Source organism: Trachinotus anak, unplaced genomic scaffold (assembly GCF_046630095.1).
Source record: "Trachinotus anak isolate AG129_WGS33_773 ecotype Australia unplaced genomic scaffold, CSIRO_AGI_Tana_v1 ptg000009l, whole genome shotgun sequence".
NCBI lineage: Eukaryota > Metazoa > Chordata > Actinopteri > Carangiformes > Carangidae > Trachinotus > Trachinotus anak.
The window spans coordinates 6,766,646-6,789,400 of record NW_027273860.1 but is presented as its reverse complement, the minus strand read 5'-3'; the positions used below and the strand labels follow the sequence as shown (position 1 = coordinate 6,789,400).

General features: G+C 41.6%; 2 protein-coding genes across 7 annotated transcripts in view; both read left to right on the top strand.

Annotated features, from left to right (window-relative positions):
- slc4a2b (solute carrier family 4 member 2b) overlaps nt 1-17,190 on the top strand; it is a 36,366-nt gene extending 19,176 nt beyond the window's left edge. For 5 of the 6 annotated variants that reach the window (XM_071484867.1, XM_071484866.1, XM_071484869.1 and 2 more), the window contains 21 exons: nt 1,531-1,699; nt 1,822-2,048; nt 3,197-3,321; nt 4,215-4,435; nt 6,487-6,623; nt 8,158-8,338; nt 8,442-8,577; nt 9,664-9,862; nt 9,952-10,060; nt 10,187-10,371; nt 11,129-11,345; nt 11,461-11,667; nt 11,817-11,965; nt 12,199-12,393; nt 12,809-13,033; nt 13,824-13,913; nt 14,039-14,205; nt 14,541-14,794; nt 14,948-15,117; nt 15,668-15,841; nt 16,117-17,190. In XM_071484867.1, coding sequence (XP_071340968.1) covers nt 1,531-1,699; nt 1,822-2,048; nt 3,197-3,321; nt 4,215-4,435; nt 6,487-6,623; nt 8,158-8,338; nt 8,442-8,577; nt 9,664-9,862; nt 9,952-10,060; nt 10,187-10,371; nt 11,129-11,345; nt 11,461-11,667; nt 11,817-11,965; nt 12,199-12,393; nt 12,809-13,033; nt 13,824-13,913; nt 14,039-14,205; nt 14,541-14,794; nt 14,948-15,117; nt 15,668-15,841; nt 16,117-16,197 — 3,618 coding nt within the window. In that variant the 3' untranslated portion in view covers nt 16,198-17,190. The remainder of the gene's footprint in view (nt 1-1,530; nt 1,700-1,821; nt 2,049-3,196; nt 3,322-4,214; nt 4,436-6,486; nt 6,624-8,157; nt 8,339-8,441; nt 8,578-9,663; nt 9,863-9,951; nt 10,061-10,186; nt 10,372-11,128; nt 11,346-11,460; nt 11,668-11,816; nt 11,966-12,198; nt 12,394-12,808; nt 13,034-13,823; nt 13,914-14,038; nt 14,206-14,540; nt 14,795-14,947; nt 15,118-15,667; nt 15,842-16,116) is intronic. The other variant, XM_071484868.1, reaches the window with a different exon arrangement.
- A 2,489-nt stretch (nt 17,191-19,679) lies between these two features.
- Nucleotides 19,680-20,920, top strand: LOC139625149 (retinoic acid receptor responder protein 2). Its single transcript, XM_071484872.1, has 4 exons — nt 19,680-19,927; nt 20,132-20,236; nt 20,350-20,451; nt 20,598-20,920. The coding sequence occupies exons 1-4, from the start codon at nt 19,736-19,738 to the stop codon at nt 20,685-20,687; spliced, it is 489 nt and encodes a 162-aa protein (XP_071340973.1). The 5' UTR covers nt 19,680-19,735; the 3' UTR covers nt 20,688-20,920.
- Nucleotides 20,921-22,755: the final 1,835 nt, after the last annotated feature.

Here is a 22,755-nt window from a genome sequence, read left to right as displayed (position 1 = left end):
CTTCGTGCATGACACTGGCTGAAGCTGCAGAGAATATAGGGTGAGCAATACAAAGCTGGTTGGGTATGTAGCTAGCTTTTGTTTCTTTATGCGACGTGTCGATTTAAGTTGGTGGAGAGACTTTGAGTTTCATTTTAGCTTCTTGAGATGGTTGTGAGGGAGCAGGTTTTAACTGCATTATATACAGCTAGCTAGTTCAGTGGGGGTCAAGCCCTCTGAATGGTCACATGATAAATCTGAGGGATTGTGAGATGATTAATGGGAGAGGAAAGAAGAAAAAACAAAGTCTTGCCTACACAAAGTTGTGTCCACTTTTCCCTTTTATCAAATCTTTGCTTTTTGGTGAAACATTGGAGGAAGTTTACGTCTTTGCAGCTTTTTAAATGTAACCTTCTGAGAGGTTTAGAGGGGAAATCTCACTCTGGTGACAACTCACAGGCCTCTGAAACATGACATGGGGCCCCAACTAGACCCTGCTCTTTTCATAAGGGCTCACAAGCCAAAAAGATGTAATCATTAACAATGTGTTGGATTTTATTAGCTTGTTATGTTTACTTGAGTAAAGTGCAAGTATCTCAAAATTATAATTAAGAACTTGAGTATATGTGTCAGTAACTTTCTCCCACTGCTATTATGAATATATTATAGTTTATTTGTGTGTGTGTGGTCTGCTGTGCATAACGTGAGGAGTGAGTTTGACACTAAACTAAGTAGGAGTTGCATGTGGGAGAGGAGTAATTATATTTCATCGTGTGCTTCCTGTGGCTTCCTGCAGCACCGAGGAAAACCTAATATATGACTGATATGTTGGGTGTCCTGAGAACCGCCAGAGGGAGAATCAGATGACTTATGGCTCCTGAGTTTTGCCACAGGAAGGGTTCGCTGCAGGATCTGAGGCATCTGCACGGTAGTCATAGCAACATTTACTCTGCAGCGAGGAGGCTACAGCACAACCACGTTTGCCAGAGTAGATCCACTTGCTGTATCGCTCCAGACAATCCTTGTCAAAACATCCCACCAGCAGAGCCGGGCGCAGCAGGGCACCGTGTCCTGCTGCAAGAAAACAGATCTCTTATCACCCACATGATCCCTGTCACACCATCGCATGGAAAACGAGGAACTGATCAAAGCACATGGCTATTGTTTTCAATTTGAAAGCTTATTTTCAAGAGTGCATGCAGGAGAGGACCCATCATATGATGCCCTGACTGTGGTGCATTCGCAGCACCACAACGCCCTCTAGTGTTGGTTTGAGTGAAAGGCAGAAGCCAGATCCAGACTGCACACTAACTGTGAGCAGGTTTTGAAATTGTTAATGTCACAATGACGTTGTGAAATAAAATCAGAGTTTGGAAAAAGAACATTTGAAATAAAACTTAGTGAAAGAAAAAAAATACCTGCAATAAACTGCGAAAAGAAAAAAGGAAAAAAAATAACTTTTCATAATATTGAGCTCAAAAAAAGAACAGATTATTTTAAAACTATATTAGTTTTTCTATTTATTGATTTGTTCTGTTGTTTGTGTTGCAGCCAGAGGCTCCTGCTGCCTCATCACTACACGGGACCCCGCGCTCGGAAGAAGAGGATGACGGGGACCTGAACAAAGCTCTGGGCGTCCAGCGCTTCCAGCAGATCCTCAGCCCTGCTTCTGTCGTGCCTGACGAGCAGCACCACAACTACCATGAGGAGGACATCGAATGTAAGCACTCAGAAGTTGTTGTCAACATGCAGCCATAAGAACGTGTGTCAGATGAAAAACAAAAACAAAACTGTGGCAGCAGCTAATCGTGGTGTTGTGTTTGGGCTCCGTCTCCTCCGCAGACCACCGTCACTCCTCTCACCACATCCACCGACCTCTGTCCAAACTGCCTCCCGAGGGACGCAGGAAGAAGGGCAGCAAGAAAAGGAAGAAGGACAAAGATCACAAAAGCAGCCACGTTCCCAACAGTTGCCCCATAGAGGAAGGAGAAGATGAGGAGGAGGAGGAGGAGGAGGCGACGGAGACAACTTCTGCTCCATCTGACTCAGAGAGAGTCAAAGATGTGGAGGTAATCATTCGACTTCATATTAGCTTTAACTGTCTGTTTTGATTTTAGAAAGAAAGTAGAGATATTCTAATATAGATGCATTGGACAGTATTCTTTTTGAGATTATAATTATTATTAACAGTTTTTTGATTATGGATTAATTTGCTGATTAATCATCTGGCCAATAAAACAGCAGAAAGTAGTGAAACATTTCCGTGAGCCCAAAACAAATGTCTTCAAATTGTATTTTTCCTTTTGAGACTTTGAAACCTATAAAAAAAATTCAGCTGCAGATCCTCACATTTGAGAAGCTGAAGATAAAAAAAGACACTTCATCAGATTGGGTTCGGATCATTTTCTGACATACTGGTCAGACTCTAGTGTTGCTTGCTTTTATATCTTGTTTTGATGTATCATGTATTATTCTGTCCAGTGGAAAATGAGACAACCTGCTACTGTGGGTGTAAAGAGGGTGAAAGCGGCTGTTTGTCTGTGGCGATTTGAATTAAGATGTGTGTGAATGAGCGTTCAGGAATGTGCCGCAGTACATGCTCTGATACCCAACACGGCCCCTCACTGTTGTAGCATTAACATATTTTCCTCCATGAATATTTCAGTGTAGTCTTAATCATTCATCAGTGGGTTTCTTGTTTGGCTGTTATTATGATGCTACACAAAACAGGAGCTAATTTAACCTGATCACACTGTAATTAAATAATATTCACTGTTGCAGAATTTATAGCCATTTCATGTGAACCAAGCAGGGTGTACATTTATTGTCCATATTGTCCTTAGATTTATCCACAGTCAGATATGAGTTCATCCTCATGAAGGTGATCTTACCTTATTCTTAATGCGAAAAGTCTCAAGTTTTTGTTGATTATGACTATTTTGTAGTCAATCATTAGATTTTTATATGTACGTGTTACTTTGTAATACTGCTACAATTGAAGAAATGGAGGCATACATACCTTCCAAAAATCTTTTCATATGACAAGAAGACGTGGGAATGATTAGCATCATGAGCCTGCACAACTTTGTCCGCAGGGCTCTCGTAGATTTGTTTGTGCAGTCTTTGAATCTGATGTCAGACGTTCTTTATTTGACTTTGGGGTTCATTGTCTGGTCTTACTGTAAGCAGTGCCTCACACTGTGTGTTCCCTCCACAGTTCTTTGTTTCGGATGACGACCATGTGGCCAGTCGTGGCAAAGAGAGCCCCCACTCGGCCCGAGAGCTCGACATTGTGCCGCTGTCTGGTGCAGCAGCAGATACTGAGGATGCGACTTCCACAGAGTGAGTCAAGCATAAGTCTTGGAACAAATAAATTTAAAAAAAGAGAAATGAGGCTGCCAGGTTCATAATCATGCTGCTATGATTGCATAATGCATTTTTTTGCCATGTTGCTGAAATGTTCGTACAGCTGCTCTGATTGGGTTAGACCGCTCAGGCCCATTTCTAATTGGTCAGTGAAGTACACACTGTACGTTACCATGTCTCAGGCATCCAGTGGGCCTGCTGGGCCTGATGTGATGGACCAGAGTAATCCTCTCCTCAGAGACCCATATATCAACTCTCGCTCTGGACGACACAACACACCTCAGCTGCCCCAGGCTCCACCCATGACATTTACTTTTCCATTTCATGAGGGTTTAATCAGAGCTGGGATAAAGCTGCTTTTATGCACTTTGCTCGTTTTCAGTCAGTTGTGAGGCGACGCAGTTACAGAGGATTTGCATCTAGAAAGCATCCTGATAAAAGGAGAGGAAAATTGAGAGGGAAAGTAGTTTTTTGGAAAAGTCTTGAAATAGAACTGATACCTAAAGGACGGTGAGTTCTGTTTATTTTAAAAGTGCTTTGAAGGACCTGTTGGTGTTTTTTTGTTTGTTTTTTTTCAAGGATTTTCAAGTATTTAAATTTTTAAAAGATGTGTTTTGAGCTGCGAGATGCAAGAGTATTATAGAAGAAGCAGCAGTAAATGATTACATGTTAGGAAAAGAAATAAATTAACTATAAAGAAGAGCAGTAAAGAGTGTGTTTATGCTTTTAAGGCATATAGCACTTAGTGAAGAGTCATCTTACCATTTTTATAAGGTATATTTGGAGAAAATAGTTTATCAACTATAGAAAAATGACAGAAAAACAAACTCTGAGCCACTGCTTTGTCTTGTTTCTCTGCTTTTATCTAGTAAGCCGGTCTTGTCCGACACTTCCAGCCCCTCTCCCCAGTCAGGGCCACCTGAACACATACCGCTGTCCCGGGTGTCGTCCGCCAGCCGCAGCTACGACTTGCAAGAGCGCCGGCGTACAGGCAACATGACGGGTGCTGAGCAGGCGAAGTACCAGCGTATCCCCACTGATGAGAGCGAGGCTCAGACACTGGCCTCCGCTGACCTGGACGGCATCAAGAGTGAGTACAGATGACTGCACTTTTCAATTTTAATGAATGTGCCTTAAAAATGTAAAATATTGTGATTTCAAAGTTTTCTAACCTGTTTATATGTGTCATAACCTAAAGCCTTTATGAGAGAAGGTCATGTTTTTTTGTTTTTTTTAAAGCATCCATAAATCAATATTTTTACGTTAATAATGGATCACATGACTTGAATGGGAAAGAAGTCTTAAGGAACTCCGCAGTTCCTCTCAGCTTGACTCAACGTTTTAGTGTCTTTCTGCACATTGTTTTGGTTTTATGGCCACAACTTTACTGTGCGGTTGCTAAAAACACACAGTATGCTAGCTGCCAGCTGCCAAACACATGCTAGTTGTTGTCACAACAGTTTTTGCAGCACGTGTGGCTTTCTGATGGTGTTTTGTGTACTTTCTAATTTACAGTCTGTTTTTTTTAACTTAATTACTTCTGCTTTGTTGTTGTGGGGTTAGACAGCAATTATAATGAAGTCTTGGCTTTGTTGATGCCTGGATTCCTCCAGAAACATCAGTGTGAGGGCAGGGGCCACCTCAAGTCCCTTCTACATTGCAGTCTGCTCCCTGCTGCCCTGTGACGTTCCCGGGCCCCTGGCCCAGCGTGGGGTTGTGTTCAGGGCCGGAGAGATTTACGTCAGGGAGCTGACCCCTCAGCAAAGAGCAGCAGCTTATCAGAGATTGTGGCAGACAGGCTCACATTATTAAATTAGCCGTTCCCGCTGTCAGCTGAGGCCCCTGGACTTGGGCCCAAGCCATCATGGTAGCTGAACCTGGATCTGGGTCCAAAAGCTTTAATATTTTGTGAAAGAGGGGAGGAGATGAGTCAACTCAGAGGCAAAGTGAAGAGGCTGTGGGTTGAGGTATTGGCTTGATCATGTCCAGATATTTGGTCATTATGAGGCTTCGTGACATGGAGTCGAGCCTCCTTACAGGCTCATCACCCGTTATTCGCTGTCTTCTTTTATCTGCTTCCCGCCACCGTAAATCATCCTGGGAAAGTCCGTGTCTCTGGCTGCTGCTCAACAATAGGAATTATTAGATCACTGTCCCGCCCCTTTTCTTCGACCTGAGCGAATTCACACCTCAGCTCACTGATGCATTCTGATAGTTTCAGCCCTCGCAGGGGTCAGACGCCGGTCAAGTAATTGCAACTTTTTCCGAGTTGTCAAAACTTTAGCACAAGTCACACACTCCAGTTTGAGCAGCGAGGGGGTCACGTAGTCAGATGGCCGTGCCAGCACTTAACCAACGCCCACCACACACCCTCCTCTTCCTTCAAGAGCCATATGCCAGTCAGGGCCCATTTAACTCCAGGGTCTGCCCCAAGCTTCACTCACACACTAGTGAACACATCATGGAGCGACTTGGCAATGGACCTACTCAGTAAAGCTGGATTGAAGAGAGGATAGCAGCTGAAATTCATCTTTTTTTTTTTTTTATCCACCAGGACCGCCTGGTTTTCAGATAATGAGTTAAAACATATGTGGACCCTCAAAAGCTTCACTGTTTGTTACATAGTATTTACAAGCGGTGATACAGGTAAGACCACTGGGTTCATGAAGGGATTTTCTGTGTGACTCTGTGCGGTTGATATTGTAAAAGTCTCATTAGGATGCTCATTCAGTGCCAGCAGGTCCATTGATCTTGATCGTAAAACACCTGCAAGGACACACATCCAGTGTCTCTCTCCACATCCTTTTCAGTGTCTGGTTTGCTGCCAGGTTGAGTAACCCTACCCTCTGCTGTGGGACCACAGAGACAAAAGCAAAGTGGCCTGGCCCTGTGTGACTTGATGGGCTGAGATTTGACCTAGGGGTGAAACGTGTTGCAGGCTGAGGGCTGCAGAAGCAAATCATAACAAACTCTAAACTGTGAATTATCTGCAGTATTTGAACCTTTGTTCAGCCTGACTTTGATGTCATTTTTTTGTGTGCTATTTTTGTCAGAATTACTTTTGACTTTTTTTCAAAGATCTTCTCTAAACTGTATCCTTCAACACGTCTCAGCGCCCTTCTCTTCTCTGTGCTCTACCAGGTCATCGTTTTGAAGATGTCCCCGGCGTGCGCAGACACCTGGTCAGAAAGAGCACCAAGGGACAAGTGGTGCACATTAGTAAAGACCACAAGGAGCCGACCACTCGCAGCCGCAAGCAGGACCGAACCCCACACGAGGTGAAACATTACTCACTTGTCATCCATCCTCTTTAGCATTAAGACAAAACATGCAATAGTTATTGTCGGCTAATGCAGAACTTGGTTGGATTTAGCCATTTTTAAGTCTTATTGGTGCTTACGTTTATTTTGGTAAAACTATACTATGTCTACTTCTTAGTACACACCCAGGACAGGGATATAATTTATTCATTTTGGTAACATTAAAGGCACAAAATTCTTAACTAAGATTGCAATGGAGAGTTTTTATAATTAACTGATTAAGTTTTGGGTCAATTAAATATCAAGTTGTCAGTTTTCCCAGACCCAAAGGTGGTATCATTAAACTGTTCTTTGCAAAAAAAGAAAATTTTTGAAAAAAAATTCAATTTACAATGTCATGAAACAGACAAATTTTCTGAGGAACAATATTCTGAGTGATCAATCGATGAAGAAAAGTGTAACTTACTGATGATTCCCGATACTTTGAATGATTTCCTTTTCCAAATTCTGGGAAATGGTCCCCCTCATTTGGTATATCCCTCTTCTCTTTTGTGGATGCGACCGGGAGGGAAGAAGACAATTAAAAATGAATGAAAGAGTTCTTTCCTTTCACACACAGAAAGGAAAAAAGAGGGGAGAGAGGAGCTTAGGTAACCAGACACTGGGAGCTCCTGAGTGAGGGAGAGCTATGTTTTATTAACACACACACACACACATTCTCATACAGCGCTATGAGCCCCCAGCAGCCGGGATAAACAACAGGTCCCTGTCAGGTGTGTGTATGTGTGTGTGTGTGTCATGTGGAAAAGTTACCTATGGGTATGTGTGTAAAAGTGAGGGTCCCATCCTTTGTGCCGCTGTTTGAGTCCTCTCCTGCACCGTCTCGCTCCTCCAGTCGTTACCGGTGGTTCTGTACCGCTCTGACTCGCGGCCAGAAGGCTTCCTGCTGAACATGGACTCTGGTCAAATGGCTCGGTATCAGAAGGTGAGGCTGGGTGACCGGCCGGAGTCAGGTTTGACTGGTGTGAGCGTGATTTCACAGGCATGCAGCAGGTGTATAATGGCACATGATGGCAAAATAGGGGATTGTCCAGCTGGTTTTTTTCACACAGGACTTGACTGACCTGCATGGTTTTCAGTTTATAACCTGTTAACAGATATTTGATGCTGAGAGATGCACAGCAGATTGTCTCTCTTCTGTCTTTTTTTAAGATGCCATTGGCTGTTTTTCTGTGTTTTTTTTTTTTTTTTATCCAAGTTGAACATCTAGTTAATAACATGAAGAATATCTCTCGTTTGTGTTGAGAGAATTCAAATAAATTACCCGGTAATCATCCTGGTAAGCATGGACGCTGTTCTCTGATGTTGACATGCAAAACGCTCCACTGAAGACTTTGCTGCTAAACCAAGTTTGATTGTCTCAACTGGTGAAATACAAACTGCTTTGAATATCTGGCACATGTGAACATGCATGTTGCTTGGTCCGGACACTATCGCTGCTCTCTGCCATATCTCACCTCCACCTGTGTGTGCTCCTGTGTGACGTTTCCAGGTGTTTGTCGAGCTGAACGAGCTGACCATGGACAAGAACCAGGAGATGCAGTGGAAGGAAACGGCTCGTTGGATCAAGTTTGAGGAGGATGTGGAAGAGGAGACGGACCGCTGGGGGAAACCTCACGTGGCATCTCTGTCTTTCCGCAGTTTGCTGGAGCTCAGGAAGACCATCTCTCACGGTGAGAAAGACAAACTGATTTAAAGTGTGCACATGTAATTTTTAAAGCCCAAAACTCAGTGGTCCACTTCAGAGTCCTGAGCTCAGCGTGTGTCTGGTTGCAGGTGCGGTGCTGCTGGACCTGGACCAGAAGACCCTGCCTGGCATTGCCCACCAGGTGGTGGAGCAGATGATCATCTCTGACCAGATCAAAGCTGAAGACAGAGCCAATGTCCTGAGGGCCCTGCTGCTCAAACACAGGTGACTTGCAGCATCAGTCCAGAGCTGAGACAATCAGTTCATTAATTTATTAGGCAGTAAACAGAAAAATAATATTTTGCTAATTGAGTTAATAATTTCATTCATGCCTCAATCATAAATTGTGAAAAAGAAAATGCTAGATTTGTTTTCTTTCTTTGTCATATTATAAACTGAATATTTTTGGGGATTTTGGGAGCACAAGACATTTGAAGATGATGCCTTAGAATCAGAAATAAATGTGACAATTTTTTATTTATTTCAGATTAATCTATGAATCAAAAAAAAGAATCGGCAGATTAATGAGTCATGAAAATAATCGTCAGTTGCAGCTCTACAGCAGAAATAGTCATTTAACAGAGTTGCCCGTGGAGGGAATTTCAGCAGCTTGTCTCCACTAATCATGTCAGCTCAAACAGACTGAGCTGGAAGTTTACTTTAAAAAGCCAAATATCCCAACACTCCTCCAGTGTTGCTTTTTATGTTTTGTTGTTGTGAAATTTTGGACATTTTCACTTCCTCTTTCAGAGGAAATAATCTGAGAGGAAAAAAAAAACTCTTTTTGGTTGAACTGCTCCGAACTCACATCCGCACTGAGGATGTAACCTGTGATGAGAGGTCACAAGTCAGCAATTACTCATTTTAGAAGGTCATTTTGTAAAATTCGTACCTTTTCCGATAATTGTTGGACATTCCTGCCTTTAATTGACGGCATTAGTTCAAAAGCAGACAGGAAATGCAGAGAACGTGAGAGAGGGGGGTGACATGCAGCTAAAGTCCAGGAGTGGATTCAAACCAGTGACGCTGTGGTTCATGTAGTATGCGTCTCATCTCCTGTGCCGCCATGATGCCCACACTCTGCCCCAACAACAGTGTGCATGTTGATACAGGGCCACACACTGACTTTCAAAGCTAATACTAGTCAGTACTATTGATTATTGGCAACTAAATGTTTCTTGAGTACGAGCCGCTGTTAAACTGTCTTTTCTCTCACTGCTGTACACTTCCTGCTACTAGGTGGCTTCATGCCTGGTCACTACCTCTCTTCCTCCTGCTCACCCTCTCTCTGCCTCTCCCTGCCTCCCCTAGTCACCCGAGTGATGAGAAAGAGCACAGTAGCCCTTTCCCCAGGAACATCTCCGCAGCCAGCCTCGGCAGTCTGATACACCACCACAGTGGCAACCACACCCATCAGCCGGAGCCGTCTGTCACCGACCCGCTCATGGGCACCGTCCACGCTGCGGGGGAAACAGACACGCGCATCGACGTGGAGAAGAACGAGGTACAGGTAAGTCTGGTGCTCGAATGTTTCCAAAAATCATAATTACAACTTTTCCTCTTTATTCTGACTTCATTTCCTGTGTTGCTCGTTTTCAGCAGAAGGAGCCGACCTTGGTTCCCGGTATGCATCGGTCCAAGTCCAAACACGAGCTGAAGCTGCTGGAGAAGATTCCTGAAAATGCAGAGGCCACAGTTGTCCTTGTGGGTGAGTTGCTAAATCCATAAAACGCCTCATTTGAAGACTAACTACTATTTAATCCACACCAGAACAACTTCAAAGCACTTGTGTTCCTTCATCTTTCATCGAATATCATGTCTCGTGATCTTCTAGGCAGTGTGGACTTCCTGGAGCAGCCCACCATGGCGTTTGTGCGGCTGCAGGAGGCAGTGGAGCTGGAGTCCGTCCTAGAAGTCCCCGTGCCCGTCAGGTTCCTCTTTGTTCTGCTGGGACCCCCCACCACCAGCATGGACTATCACCAGATAGGACGCTCCATCTCCACACTGATGTCTGACAAGGTAGCCAGGGATTTGTTTCTGCTTGTAAAATGTATTATTTGAATACAAAACCCCAATCACATAATCACAGTCGCATATAAAAGACACACAGACAAACAGCACCCTGCTGAGAATGTGAAGCAATAATGTGAAGCAATAATGCTGATTTTCTCCTCTCTCAGTAGTCCACATCTATTATTTTATTTTATACATACAATCCTAACACCAAAAAATAATTGGGTTAAGTACATAGATTTATTAAATTTGGTCCCTTCTGATGTAGCACAATTCTTTGTCCATATTCCTTTGTAAATTTTAATGAAATGATCTCATATAATGTGAGGATAATTAACATACCCGTTACCATAGTTACCACATTTGGACTCTTCCATTCTTTAAGGACCACACATGATATGTTTTTGTTTGGTTCAGCCCAAGTACATTAGAGAAATACCACAATAAACTTAAAAGGTACAAGTCTCCAAACCTTCTTCCATCCTTGATAATAAAGATAAAGATATATTGTAAAGAGTCTCTTCAGTTTTCTCACACTTCAAACTATCCTCAGTTATGTCTTGTGTCCCACAGCTTCTGTAATTGTATCAGTTTCAGACTTTATCAGTTTGAGAGTAGATTAGAAAGGAAAGTGAAATAAAATTGATTGTTGGCAGGTAAACTGACGACCAAACCTGCATGCAAGAAACAACAGTAGTATATAAGATGAATATAGAGTAGATTCCTGCATTTTGCTTATATTTTTGGCTGAATTTCCCTCCAGCAATTCCACGAGGCAGCCTATCTGGCGGACGACAGGCAGGACCTGCTGAACGCCATCAACAGCTTCCTGGACTGCAGCATCGTGCTGCCGCCGTCGGAGATGGGAGGTGATGAGCTGCTGCGCTCGGTCGCCCGCTTCCAAAGGGAGATGCTGCGCAAGAGGGAGGAGCAGGGCGTCAAACTGCTGGCCAAAGAGCCAAAAAGCCTGGAAGAAAAAGGTAAACATCTGCTCGTGTATCTGTGGCCTCATCAAAAGGAAATGTCAACTTTTTGTCCCATGATTCTACTGTCTTTTGAAAAGTCATCAATAACCTGCTCTCTGCCATCACCCAGAGGCCCTCCTCACTCCTTCCAAAAAGTCAGACGACCCTTTAGAGCGCACCGGACGCCCCTTTGGCGGGCTGATACGAGACGTGCAGCGACGTTACCCAAAGTATCTCAGCGACTTCAAGGACGCCCTGAACAGCCAGTGCATGGCCGCCGTCATCTTCATCTACTTTGCTGCCCTCTCTCCAGCCATAACATTCGGAGGCCTGCTGGGTGAGTCGAACCACAGTGTGAACTCTGTCCCTCAAATCCCTTCCACGTTTTTGTAATGACGGTTCAGTTAACAGTCCATTGAGGAACCTTTAAACCCTGTTTGTGTTCATTGTGGTGCTAATGAGTTGTGTGTGTGTGCCTGTTGCCAGGTGAGAAGACGGACGGTCTGATTGGTGTTTCTGAGCTGATCGTGTCGACAGCAGTGCAGGGTGTGATCTTCTGCCTGCTCGGAGCTCAGCCGCTGCTGGTCGTGGGCTTCTCCGGACCCCTGCTAGTTTTTGAGGAAGCCTTTTACAGTGTAAGTCGAAGTGTAAATCAATCAGTGTGTCTACGTAATAACAACGGCCTACAGTTTAAAAATCTAGTTCAGATACTTGCTGTGTGTGGTTGCTAAGTGTGGGTTCATATTTATAGGTTCACATATTCATGTTCTCATCTAACTATTTGTAAATAAGTAAAATAATAACAAAATGTTGACTCTCTGACTCTAAAAACTCATAAATAATATTTAGTGCCTCTGTGATTTCACAGTTCTGCAAATCCAATGAGATGGAGTACCTAACTGGTCGCGTCTGGATCGGGTTTTGGCTCATCATCATCGTGTTTGTCACTGTGGCGTTCGAGGGAAGCTTTCTGGTCCGCTTCGTCTCCCGCTTCACTCAAGAAATCTTCTCCTTCCTCATCTCCCTCATCTTCATCTGCGAGACCTTCATCAAGCTTGGCAGGGTACACCTGAGACTTAAAATGACAGCTCCTGATTACAAAAACTTTTTGTTGGCACGCTGGGGGATTACGTCCCTGATGCTAAACTGAACAGACTAATCTTTGGATGATGTTCAAAAGTCGGGGTCGAAATGAATATGTTTTTCTAACAAGCACACCTGAAATCTTCTGTGGTTGACTGGCCTTGAGAGTTAAATGGATTTAGAGTTAAACTATTATCCAGGCTTATGGTTTTGGAAGGCGTGCTATTTTTAGACTTGGAGGCTGTTTGGCTGCCGACTACTTTGATTTTCCAGAAAGTGTGGTTGTGGTACTTAAAAAAAAATGTGATGTAGGATAATCCCTCTAAAGTAAAAGCAGTGTGTGCTCAGTGGTGAAATATTGTGTATTAATTTGAACCCTCTGTGTCATCGGACAGATTTTCAAGGAGCACCCACTGAAACGCTGCTCCCTTGACAACGGCACAGAAGTTGGCACCTCAGCAGGAAATGTCACCCACATGCTGAGCAATGACACCCAGTCTGTGATAAAGGTCCGAGGAGAGCCCAACACTGCGCTGCTCTCTCTGGTCCTCATGGCTGGAACGTTTTTCATAGCTTTCTACCTGCGCAAGTTCAAGAACAGCGCGTTCTTCCCTGGAAGGGTAAGGAGCTAAAATCACTTTAAAAACATAAGTCCTGCGATATCAAGCCCTATATTTTACATTTTAACTTAGCATCACCACACAGCACTGGTACATGTGTGTTTTTAGAATCAGTACAACCTCTCTGCAACCTCTTCAGAGCCAAAACATGTCCTGAAGCATGAGAAAAAATAAGGCAAATTCTTATTTAACCAAATTTAACCTGTTTAGTCTGTTTAGCTGTTTTCTTCTTTTGATCAGGTCATAATTTTTCTCACCTGATAGCGTTAACTAGTTATGGACACCTTTAAAGGAATAGTCCAACATTTTTAGGAAATACTCTTACTCATTTGTTTAATCTGTGCAATCTGTTTGGAAGATTGTGGTACTGTCAGACAGATCCAGGCTTGCTGTTTCCTTCTGTTTCATAGCGCATGTTTATTTTCGTATTTAATAGAGAGACATGAGATCAGTGTCATATTTCCCAACATGTTAAACTTCTCCTTCAAAAACTGGCTTTAAAGTAAAAATTTATATTTGAAATGAGAAACGTCTCACAACAGGGTCCATTCAGTAGCTCAGTACTAGACATTAAAGGTGTCTTATGGAGCGATTATCAATAACTGTTTCAAAGGTTAAAAATGAACATTTAATCTTAAAATGCTCTTATTTATATATTTTTTCTTTTGTTGACGTTATCATATAATAACAAAATTACAGTAGCTGAGCACAGTTATAGTTGTCTGTGGTTCTGACTTTGTTAGATGAATCACCTGCTTCTGCTCAGACTGTCCCATCTTGTGGTGTTAAGTTTCGCAGGGTGATTGGAGACTTCGGGGTGCCAATTGCCATCCTCATCATGGTCCTGGTGGATTACACCATAGAAGACACATACACACAAGTAAGTCTCAAAAGGCTGAATCTCAGTGTAAATGCTCAACCTTTGACTTCAAGTTTGCTGCAATAGCAAAGATTCACAGTGCAAATGTTCATTATCCAATCATACCATCTTCATCCTGTGTCTAGAAACTGAGTGTTCCCAGAGGTTTCTCTGTGACCAGTCCCGACAAACGTGGATGGATCATCAGTCCTCTGGGTACGGACGGCGAATTTCCCATCTGGATGATGTTTGCCTGCTGTTTGCCGGCTCTGCTGGTTTTCATCCTCATCTTCATGGAGACACAGATCACCACGTGAGTCATAACCAAACAGTATAATTATAACATTATACTACTGTATTTACTGAGCAGTTATTACATTATAACAGTTAAATAACAAGTTAAACAATAATATTATTATTAAATATTAATAATAGCCGTTAACGTTACACTATAAAAACATTTGAAGAATGTGTTTAGTCTTTTCAGTATAATTTAGATTTTTATTCACCTGATAAAATTGTTTAATTACATTTTACAGTATATTTTTAATGGTTTTATAGAGAATTTTCATTTCATCTTGACAAATTATTAATTCATCTGCCAAAAATATTAGTTTTAATCAAGTTGCTCTTGCCGACTTCCTGCAGCCTGATAGTGAGCAAGAAGGAGCGGATGCTGGTGAAGGGCTCTGGTTTCCATCTGGACCTGCTGCTGATTGTGGTGCTGGGTGGTTGCTCGGCTCTGTTCGGCCTGCCGTGGATGGCCGCTGCAACCGTCCGCTCAGTGACCCACGTCAACGCCCTCACTGTCATGAGCAAGGCCGTCGCCCCCGGAGACAAGCCTCGCATCCAGGAGGTGAAGGAGCAGAGGGTCACTGGGCTCCTGGTCGCCATCATGGTTGGTGAGTGGGAGACACTGAAATCTCATTACTGCTCTTTTCTTCATCACCTGTTTATTTTGTTTTTTTTCTTTAAACCTTTAACTTCCTTGGAAACAGCGTTTTCTTGCCTCTTATGTTGAAGTTGTTGTTCACCCTGCGCTCCCCTCTCTCCAGGCCTGTCCATTGTAATAGGGGACCTGTTGCGTCAGATCCCCTTGGCCGTACTGTTTGGGATCTTCCTCTACATGGGTGTGATGTCTCTCAATGGCATCCAGCTGACAGAGCGCATGATGCTGCTGCTTATGCCACCAAAGTATCACCCTGACCACACCTACGTACGCAAGGTGAGACGCACATGGCGATTTTGTCATTTTCAGATGTGTTTTTTCATCAAGATTTCAGATCTCAGAAATACTCAAATAATCAAGCGTTACACCTGATTTATTACATATTTTAATGAGATATTGGAACGTTATAATTGCTCTTTTCAATCAATCAACCAAGAACCATTTGCAGTATTTTAAAAAATTTGTCTCTGAGGAATAAAACATAATTTTAAAAGCCTTTATATAAGCCTGCAACTAATTAAGTATTTATTACTCTATTGATTGACTTTTTAATGGTTAAGTGAATTTAGATGTTGTGAAAAAGTTTAATAAATGCCCATCACAACTTCCTAGAAACCAAAATAATGTCTTCAAATTGTCTTAAAAAAAAACTAACGAATAGATAAACAGTAAATCCTCAGATTTGAGGGGCCTGATTTACTAAAGATCAATTGTTTCAGCTTTAGAAAGAGTCTTAAGAAGACAGCTACATCCTTGTCTTTTATTTTTAAGTAGTCTTCCTTAAATGCTGGTGTTAGATCTTATGAATGATCTCTGTTTCCTGCAGGTCCGTACACTGCGCATGCATCTGTTCACCTGCATCCAGGTGGTGTGTCTGGCTGTTCTGTGGGCTGTCATGTCGACACAGGCATCTCTGGCTTTCCCCTTCGTCCTCTTACTCACCATTCCTGTCAAGATGTTCCTGCTGCGCCGCATCTTCACCGTCAGAGAGATTGCATGTGTAAGTTAACCACAGGGGGGCGCAATGTGCTGCTTTATACACCTGCGCCGCTACCCCTGCTGCAGAAATGTGCCGTAATTGGTATAAATCCTGTATCACCAACAAATTCATTCTTTCCAAAATAAATCGCTGTAACAGTACTACTTTAAGTTTATTGACACTGATGCAAAAAAGTAGAAGATACACGAAAACACATGTGTACAATGCACTTTATTAAGTGTTTTTATGTAAAGCTGAAAATGGTGTTAATTCTGACGTCTCTCTGCCTCTTCCAGTTGGATGCAGACGACGCAGAGCCAAAGTTTGATGAGCGTGACTGTCACGATGAGTACTCGGAGATGCACATGCCTGTGTAACCCAGGACGAGCCCTCACGTTACCACTTCAGTCCTCTTATTGGACACCGAAATCTGTCACTCACAGCCACTGACATCTGGGATGCAGCGATAGAGTCCCTCCAGCTTGAAACACTCACAGAAATTTGATGCCACATCGCTGTGCACCACCGGCCTTCTTCATCGTCAAGACATGAGCATACCGTACGACAGAGGTGTGGCTGTTTGTTACTTGGGTCAAAAATGTTCTCTATTTATGTAGCTTTTTATCATTGTAGTAGGCTTTTCTGATGGTTAACAGCACTTTGTGGCACAAACGATGAAATCCTACTGAGGAGCTCAAACTGTCATTGGTTTGTGTTCATCCATAATATACTTTTTTAAAACATATATTTCAGGGGACAAGAGATTCCAAATCATGTGATGTGATCTCAAGTTGAAAATTAAATGCGATAACCGTAGATATATTTGCAAGACTGATTCATTTTTAGCCCTGAAAGGTTGCTCTGATTCACATTGAATATGTGGAGGATATATGGGATACATTCCTTTATATTGTCATGCCTATAGTTTTTGCTATTCTGGTTTGTCGCTTTTTTCATGTTTTAAGCTCACCAAGCGCCTTATGAAGGAAATTAATTAATTTTTTTTTTTCCTCATTCTGTCTTATTGTAGACAGCTGATCACTTTACCCGCCTCCTGAAGCACTTTTTTAAGACACCAAATCTGAACAATGACTGTATTTTATGTAATCATTTTATCTCCTTAGCATCCTCTTAAATCCCTCAAATATCAGTGTTGCTTTAGTTTTCTTCTTAAATGACTGTCATTGATTGTTTTTTAGCCTGTCCTTCTTTAACCAATTCATTTTTTGGACTCAAATGCAGCAGTTTAGACAATAGTTGGGCTTTTATGTCAACTTCTGTACCTGTAGTTAATTAAGATCACCAGCAGAGGGAGATATAGCAGGACTGGGATGATGTTGTCCCAAAAAAAATAAAAATAAAAATAAAAATAGACTATGAGAATGCAAGTTCTCCTGACACTAATGCCATAATATCATGTTTCTCATAAAGACACATTTTTGTAGTAGAAAGATAACACGGTGGCATATTAAATATACTCTAAATGTCTCCACGCACATGCTTAGGGCACTAATGTACTGATGTAGAGTTTGTGTTGAGGTCTCACTTGGTGTGATTGGTTTATTGGGAATCGCTGTAATTTATTGGTTTCTTTGTGCCAAATCATGTGTCATGTAAATAGTTTTGTGGTCAGAACAATAAGCTGCAGTTCAGTCATCTCAAATCTCCTAACTGTATTGTTGGTAAAGAATTTCTGCCTAATTAACACATTTTTCATAGTATAACATTCCTTGGTTTATCACAGTTTTGCTTGTTTTCTTTTTCTTTTTTTTGGTCATCAGCTAACTGTTTAAACATTTCATTCACACTTGTGAACTTGGTCGACCAAATTTCCACACAAGCTGTGTAGACAATCTCAATATTCACGCATTACCGAGAGGGAAGGCTTTTAAAAATATATATATATATATATGTATGTAATTTTTTATGTCATGTTGTATCAGTGTGACATGGATTGGTTATTTCAGACCCTATTTTCCCCTCTGAACTGCCCTATTTCAGCCTGACTGTCACTGTGATCTTGTGCCTGTTTGGTGTCACGAAGTTGCACAAAATCAAGTGCCTGTGGGACCATGAAGTGATCAGCTACAAGTGTCTGTTGTGTTTGTAAGGACGACACACGTCATACTAGTTTTGCACTTTTGAGACACTCATAAATCACAAAAAGAAAAACATCTCTCCCTTATTTATCTGTTGCAATATGAGGCGTTGTTGCTGTTTGTGAAGATTTGTCACAGTATGTCACAGAACCTCTTTCTTCTAATGTACACACACGTTTGGCTGCATCATGGCCATGACAGTGAAGGGGGTATTTATGAGAAGAAGACAGTGGACTACAATGTCAGTTTTGTGTCTGCTTATCGTGCCTGTGGATGGGAATGACGGTAGTCTGTCTACGTCAAAGTATCTGTCGAAGTCATGAAATGCTGATATGACATGTTGGTCCATTTCAAGAGCAATACAAAGTATGAGAGGCTATTGCTAATGTTCCCTTGTACAATAATGGTTCAAATATTGATGACGAATAAAAGTTATTTTCTATTTATCCTAGCTGTTCTGTTGTCATGTTTTCAACAACACAGATGGCAAACTGTGATTTATATAGTGTGATTCATACTCAAGGCAGCTTTTAAGTGCAAACAGACATTTGAATTTTAATTGGACAAACTTTTAAAGACTAATAAAGTCAGTGTGCTAACAATGACAATGCTAACCTTCTGATATTTAATGTGGTAAACATCTTAGCACATTAGCTAAACAATACAGCTTAGACGAGGGAATGTCTCCTGTTTGGCAAGGATTTATTCATTGAGTACTGGAAAGTACATTGACCTAATAAATGAAGTTAAGGGATCACCAATGTCACAATAAAGGGGGTGTGAATGTGTTTATGTTTACTGAAATTTATGGCCCAAAAACCTGCAAAAGTAATGATGCTCCCGTCAGTCTCAGCTGTACATTGTGTTTCATGCTTTTTAGCAAATGTTAGCATTCAAACACACTAAACTGGCACTGGGGTCACAGTAAACACAGCTAATTAACATCAATGTATTAGCATTATGACATGAGCATGTTAGCATAATGTTTTTAGCACGCTTTAGAAGGCTTGTTGTAGCACAGTTAATGTGCTTGCCCAAGTTCAGGTTAAAGTCTATAACTACTCCCAAATGATCCTGAATTCATTTGAGGTTTTAATTGACGGGGAGGTAAGATGAGCACTTATCTTTTGCCCATGTTGTGGACTACCAGTCCCAGCACAGATATATCCGTTTTGCCCCTGTTGTGTTGGAGAATAACAGAATTAATCAGCAAAGAGTTATATGTAGAGTTTGCCCTTATAATTGTAAGAAGTGGTGATTATAAATTACATGGCTGAGCAGAAGCATGTAGAGATAAAATGAAAGACCAAGAATTGAACCTTCTGGAGCCCCAATACAAAGCTTTGTATTTTTTAGACCTGAAATCTCAAATAGAGACAAAGATGAATATTCTGTAAATAAATGACACAAGTTTAAGGATTGTCTGCCACAATATTTTGTGATCCACTTTATCAAATAAAGCACTGAGGTCAAAAGAGCACAGATAGAAGTCTGGCTTCTGTCTAAGCTGCGAAGAGTTCTGTTTTTTTTCTACCAGACTGGGAGATATAACTATAGATTACTTTTGATTCTTTTTCTGCATCTCACTGATGAAATAGAGATTTGCGCAAGTTGGAAGACATCGCTAACAAATTTCCCCCTCTGACATCCACATGAAAACAAGACCTAGCAACAGTCTGTTTTTCTGGCAGTAAAAAGGGGGGTGGATTTTTTGTCCTGGACAACAGCACAGTGGTTGGTTCGTTGCACTGTCACACCACCCCCATTGTTACAGACTAACGCCGGAGTGTGCATCCAGTGTGTCTCCAGCATAAAGATGGCTGCTTTGTTGCTGCTGCTGTTCAGTGTTGGAGCTTTGTTCTCTTCCTCTAATGCACAGGAGGCTTACAATACACTCCCTGAAACCTACAGGAAAGGAGTGGATCTGGCTCTGGAGAAGATCCACTCTCATGCTGGAATCCAGCACCATTTTCTCTTCTTCAGGAGTGTCGCAAAGTCAGACATTGAGGTATTGTACAGTATGACTACTTTTCCGAATCAGTGTTTACACTTTGCTGCTGGTTCATCACTTGGGGGGGTTTTCGGTAAATAACTGAATAATAATTACAGGAAAAGCTCTAATCATCCAAGATGGAGGTGATGTTATCAGGGAAAGTCTCATGGTGATTTTTGTGAGTTATTCAGATCTAACCTTCCTTCTCTTTCCCCTCAGTCTGGCTTTGATGTGTCCTACATCTACCACCACTTCTACCTTAAAGCCACCAAATGCCAAAAAGGAACAGTTGACTCCACAACATGTCAGTTCAGAAACGACAGAGTAAGTTTTATCTGATTATGAGCTTCGTTACTGAATTCAAAAAATTAAGGGCTATGAGGGCAACTGCCTGTCCTAACTTGTCTGTGCTGCTTTGTTTTTGTGCGCTCATGCAGCCTCTGATCGACTGTGCATTGTGTTACAAAACGTTCGGAGGAGAAATTGAAGAAGAGCCCAAACCATATGTTCACTGCTCCCACAAACCGGCCCTTACAGAGGTTCGTCTGCTCCACTTCCACTTTACTTACAATTGCTTCTTGTGTCTTATGTGATTTCAGTCTCTTCTATTTTAAGTACCAAAACCACACTGTAAGAATGAAAACGTTTCTGACATTTGTCCTCCATTTTCTTTTTTGAATGACAGGAGATGAAAGCGGAAAGAAGAGAGCACTGCAGCAGAATGGGTTACAGCAATGGAGCCCCGACTCTACTGGCATCAATGGGAACTGAGTGAAGACTTTCTTTTTGAAGACTTGTTTTAACTAGAACCAGTCACCCACATTCTTGTTTATCAACCTCACTTCATTAGTATTCTTTTTATAGTTTGGTCATTTTTATTACATTTGAGTGAGATTTTTATATCATGTCTTTAGCAATTTGTTGTTTACTTCTATGCTAATCTGTTAAAGTGTTGACTTGGTTACACATAATAATAGTAATAATAAAGTTTAATTTGTGAAAAATTAAGAGTTGAATCGGATACTTTCACCTAATTTGACTGATTTCTTCCCATATCCCATAAACACACAGAAACTGTCTCTTTCCACACTCTGCCATCCTGTCTCTGTATTTCCAACTTTATGAACGGATCACACATTTATAGGTTCATTTATGAAGCCCAAGACATTTTCTGAACAGCTGGTCACTGTAGTTTTCAGCAAATGTTACTTAAAAAAGTAGTAAATATTCAGAACTATTTTCTTCTTCTTCTTCTATTTACTTGTGGATTAATACAACAACAATGGAGCTCCATGACACAAATGAAAATATGTATCATAATACAAGAACAGTAGTAACAATCAGGACCAAATCATTGTCAATGTTTTTTTTCAATTTGTTAGCAGTAAAAAAAAAAACAAAAAACTACACAGTGTCCAAAAGTGCAACGATGCTAAATAAATAGATAAATAAAAACCCTCATCAATCAAAGCTCTATTGAAATTTGGGTTAGCACTCCATGGACCCTCCTGACCTTCTCCTAAATTATTTAGGGCATTGACCTCACTTTTCACTCTTCCAACAACAGCAGAAAATGTGTCTCAGGTTCATCCATACAACTTCAATGGTCTAAATGTGTGCAAAAAGTCCAGGCCCTAGATTATTTTTACACTCACACACACTTCTTCAAAGAGCAGTTAACTTCTCAGATGGTTTCAGTCATTGCCCAAATTGTTCAAAATATTCAATATTTCACAAAAAAGTCCCCAGAATGAATATAAATATTTGTGTAACAGAAGTTTGCTCTTCTTCCCTTTTCCATTAATCATCTCATAACATGTCAGATTTATCATGTGTCCCAATTCCTAGTGTGGGAACCAAAGGTTTAAAGTAACTGTAAGAATAACACAAAGTAAGAATAACAAGCTCCACCTTAACAAGCTGCAACAAGTAAAAGAATGCATCAAAGGTTATTGTATTTCTGCACTTCACTATTGACACTTTGATTTAAGTAAAGCATCTTCTTCAGTCAGAGCCGCTGGCTCTCGTGCATCACAGATGTTAAGATACAGATTGTTTGGCCCGGATGTCATTAAAACTCCAACATAGCGATTATTAGTCACTGCATAGTCAGTTTCTGATTCACTAACCACCCCGTCAACTGAATTCGAAGAAAAACTCAATTTCCCATAAATAAGCTGTTTTCCTGTTAATGCAACAAAAGAGCTGATGAAGCAGAGCCAAAGGAGTTCATTCACCCACTGATTATTGTTGACATTTGTCCTGGAACAAAAGGCTTTTCACCGCATGTTGGGCTTATTTCCAAAATTTTGGATTACCAATCCAAGCCTCCGTTGTAATAACATTTAGGAATATGAGTGTAATTCCACCTCTGGCAAGCTGTTTTTTTCCCAGGGAACCTCCCCACTGAGTGTGAGTTTTGTTAAGACGTGATTTACTCTGTGTCCCCTGGGGTATTTACTGGAACTGGGGCATAGCAAGTAAACAGTTGGAGCAAGAGGCCTGTTGATAGTCAGTGTGTTTAGTTCTACGTGTTACATCTACAACCATAATAGGACTTGTTTTGGATCAGAGCACTCATCTCTCAGTGAGAGGAGGGAGTTTGCCCTGTGAGCCTAGCTGCTCTCCTCACACACACTCAGAGAAAGATGGCTGCTGGGTTGCTGTTGCTTGTTTGTGCTGGAGCTGTGCTATACTGCGCCGAGGCCCAGGATCCTTACAATGACCTGCCTGACAACTACAAGAAGGGAGTAGATCTGGCATTAGAGCAGCTCAACTCCCATGCCGGGGTGCAGCACCATTTTCGCTTCTGGAAAAGTTTGGATAAGTCAGAAATCGAGGTA

Bases quoted from the DNA above. Each gene is read 5' to 3' on its own strand.
- LOC139625149 (XM_071484872.1), top strand. From the start codon at position 19,736: ATGGCTGCTTTGTTGCTGCTGCTGTTCAGTGTTGGAGCTTTGTTCTCT. The intron at 20,237-20,349 runs GTAAGTTTTATC...GCGCTCATGCAG, and splicing joins GTCAGTTCAGAAACGACAGA to CCTCTGATCGACTGTGCATT. The intron at 20,452-20,597 runs GTTCGTCTGCTC...TTTGAATGACAG, and splicing joins ACAAACCGGCCCTTACAGAG to GAGATGAAAGCGGAAAGAAG.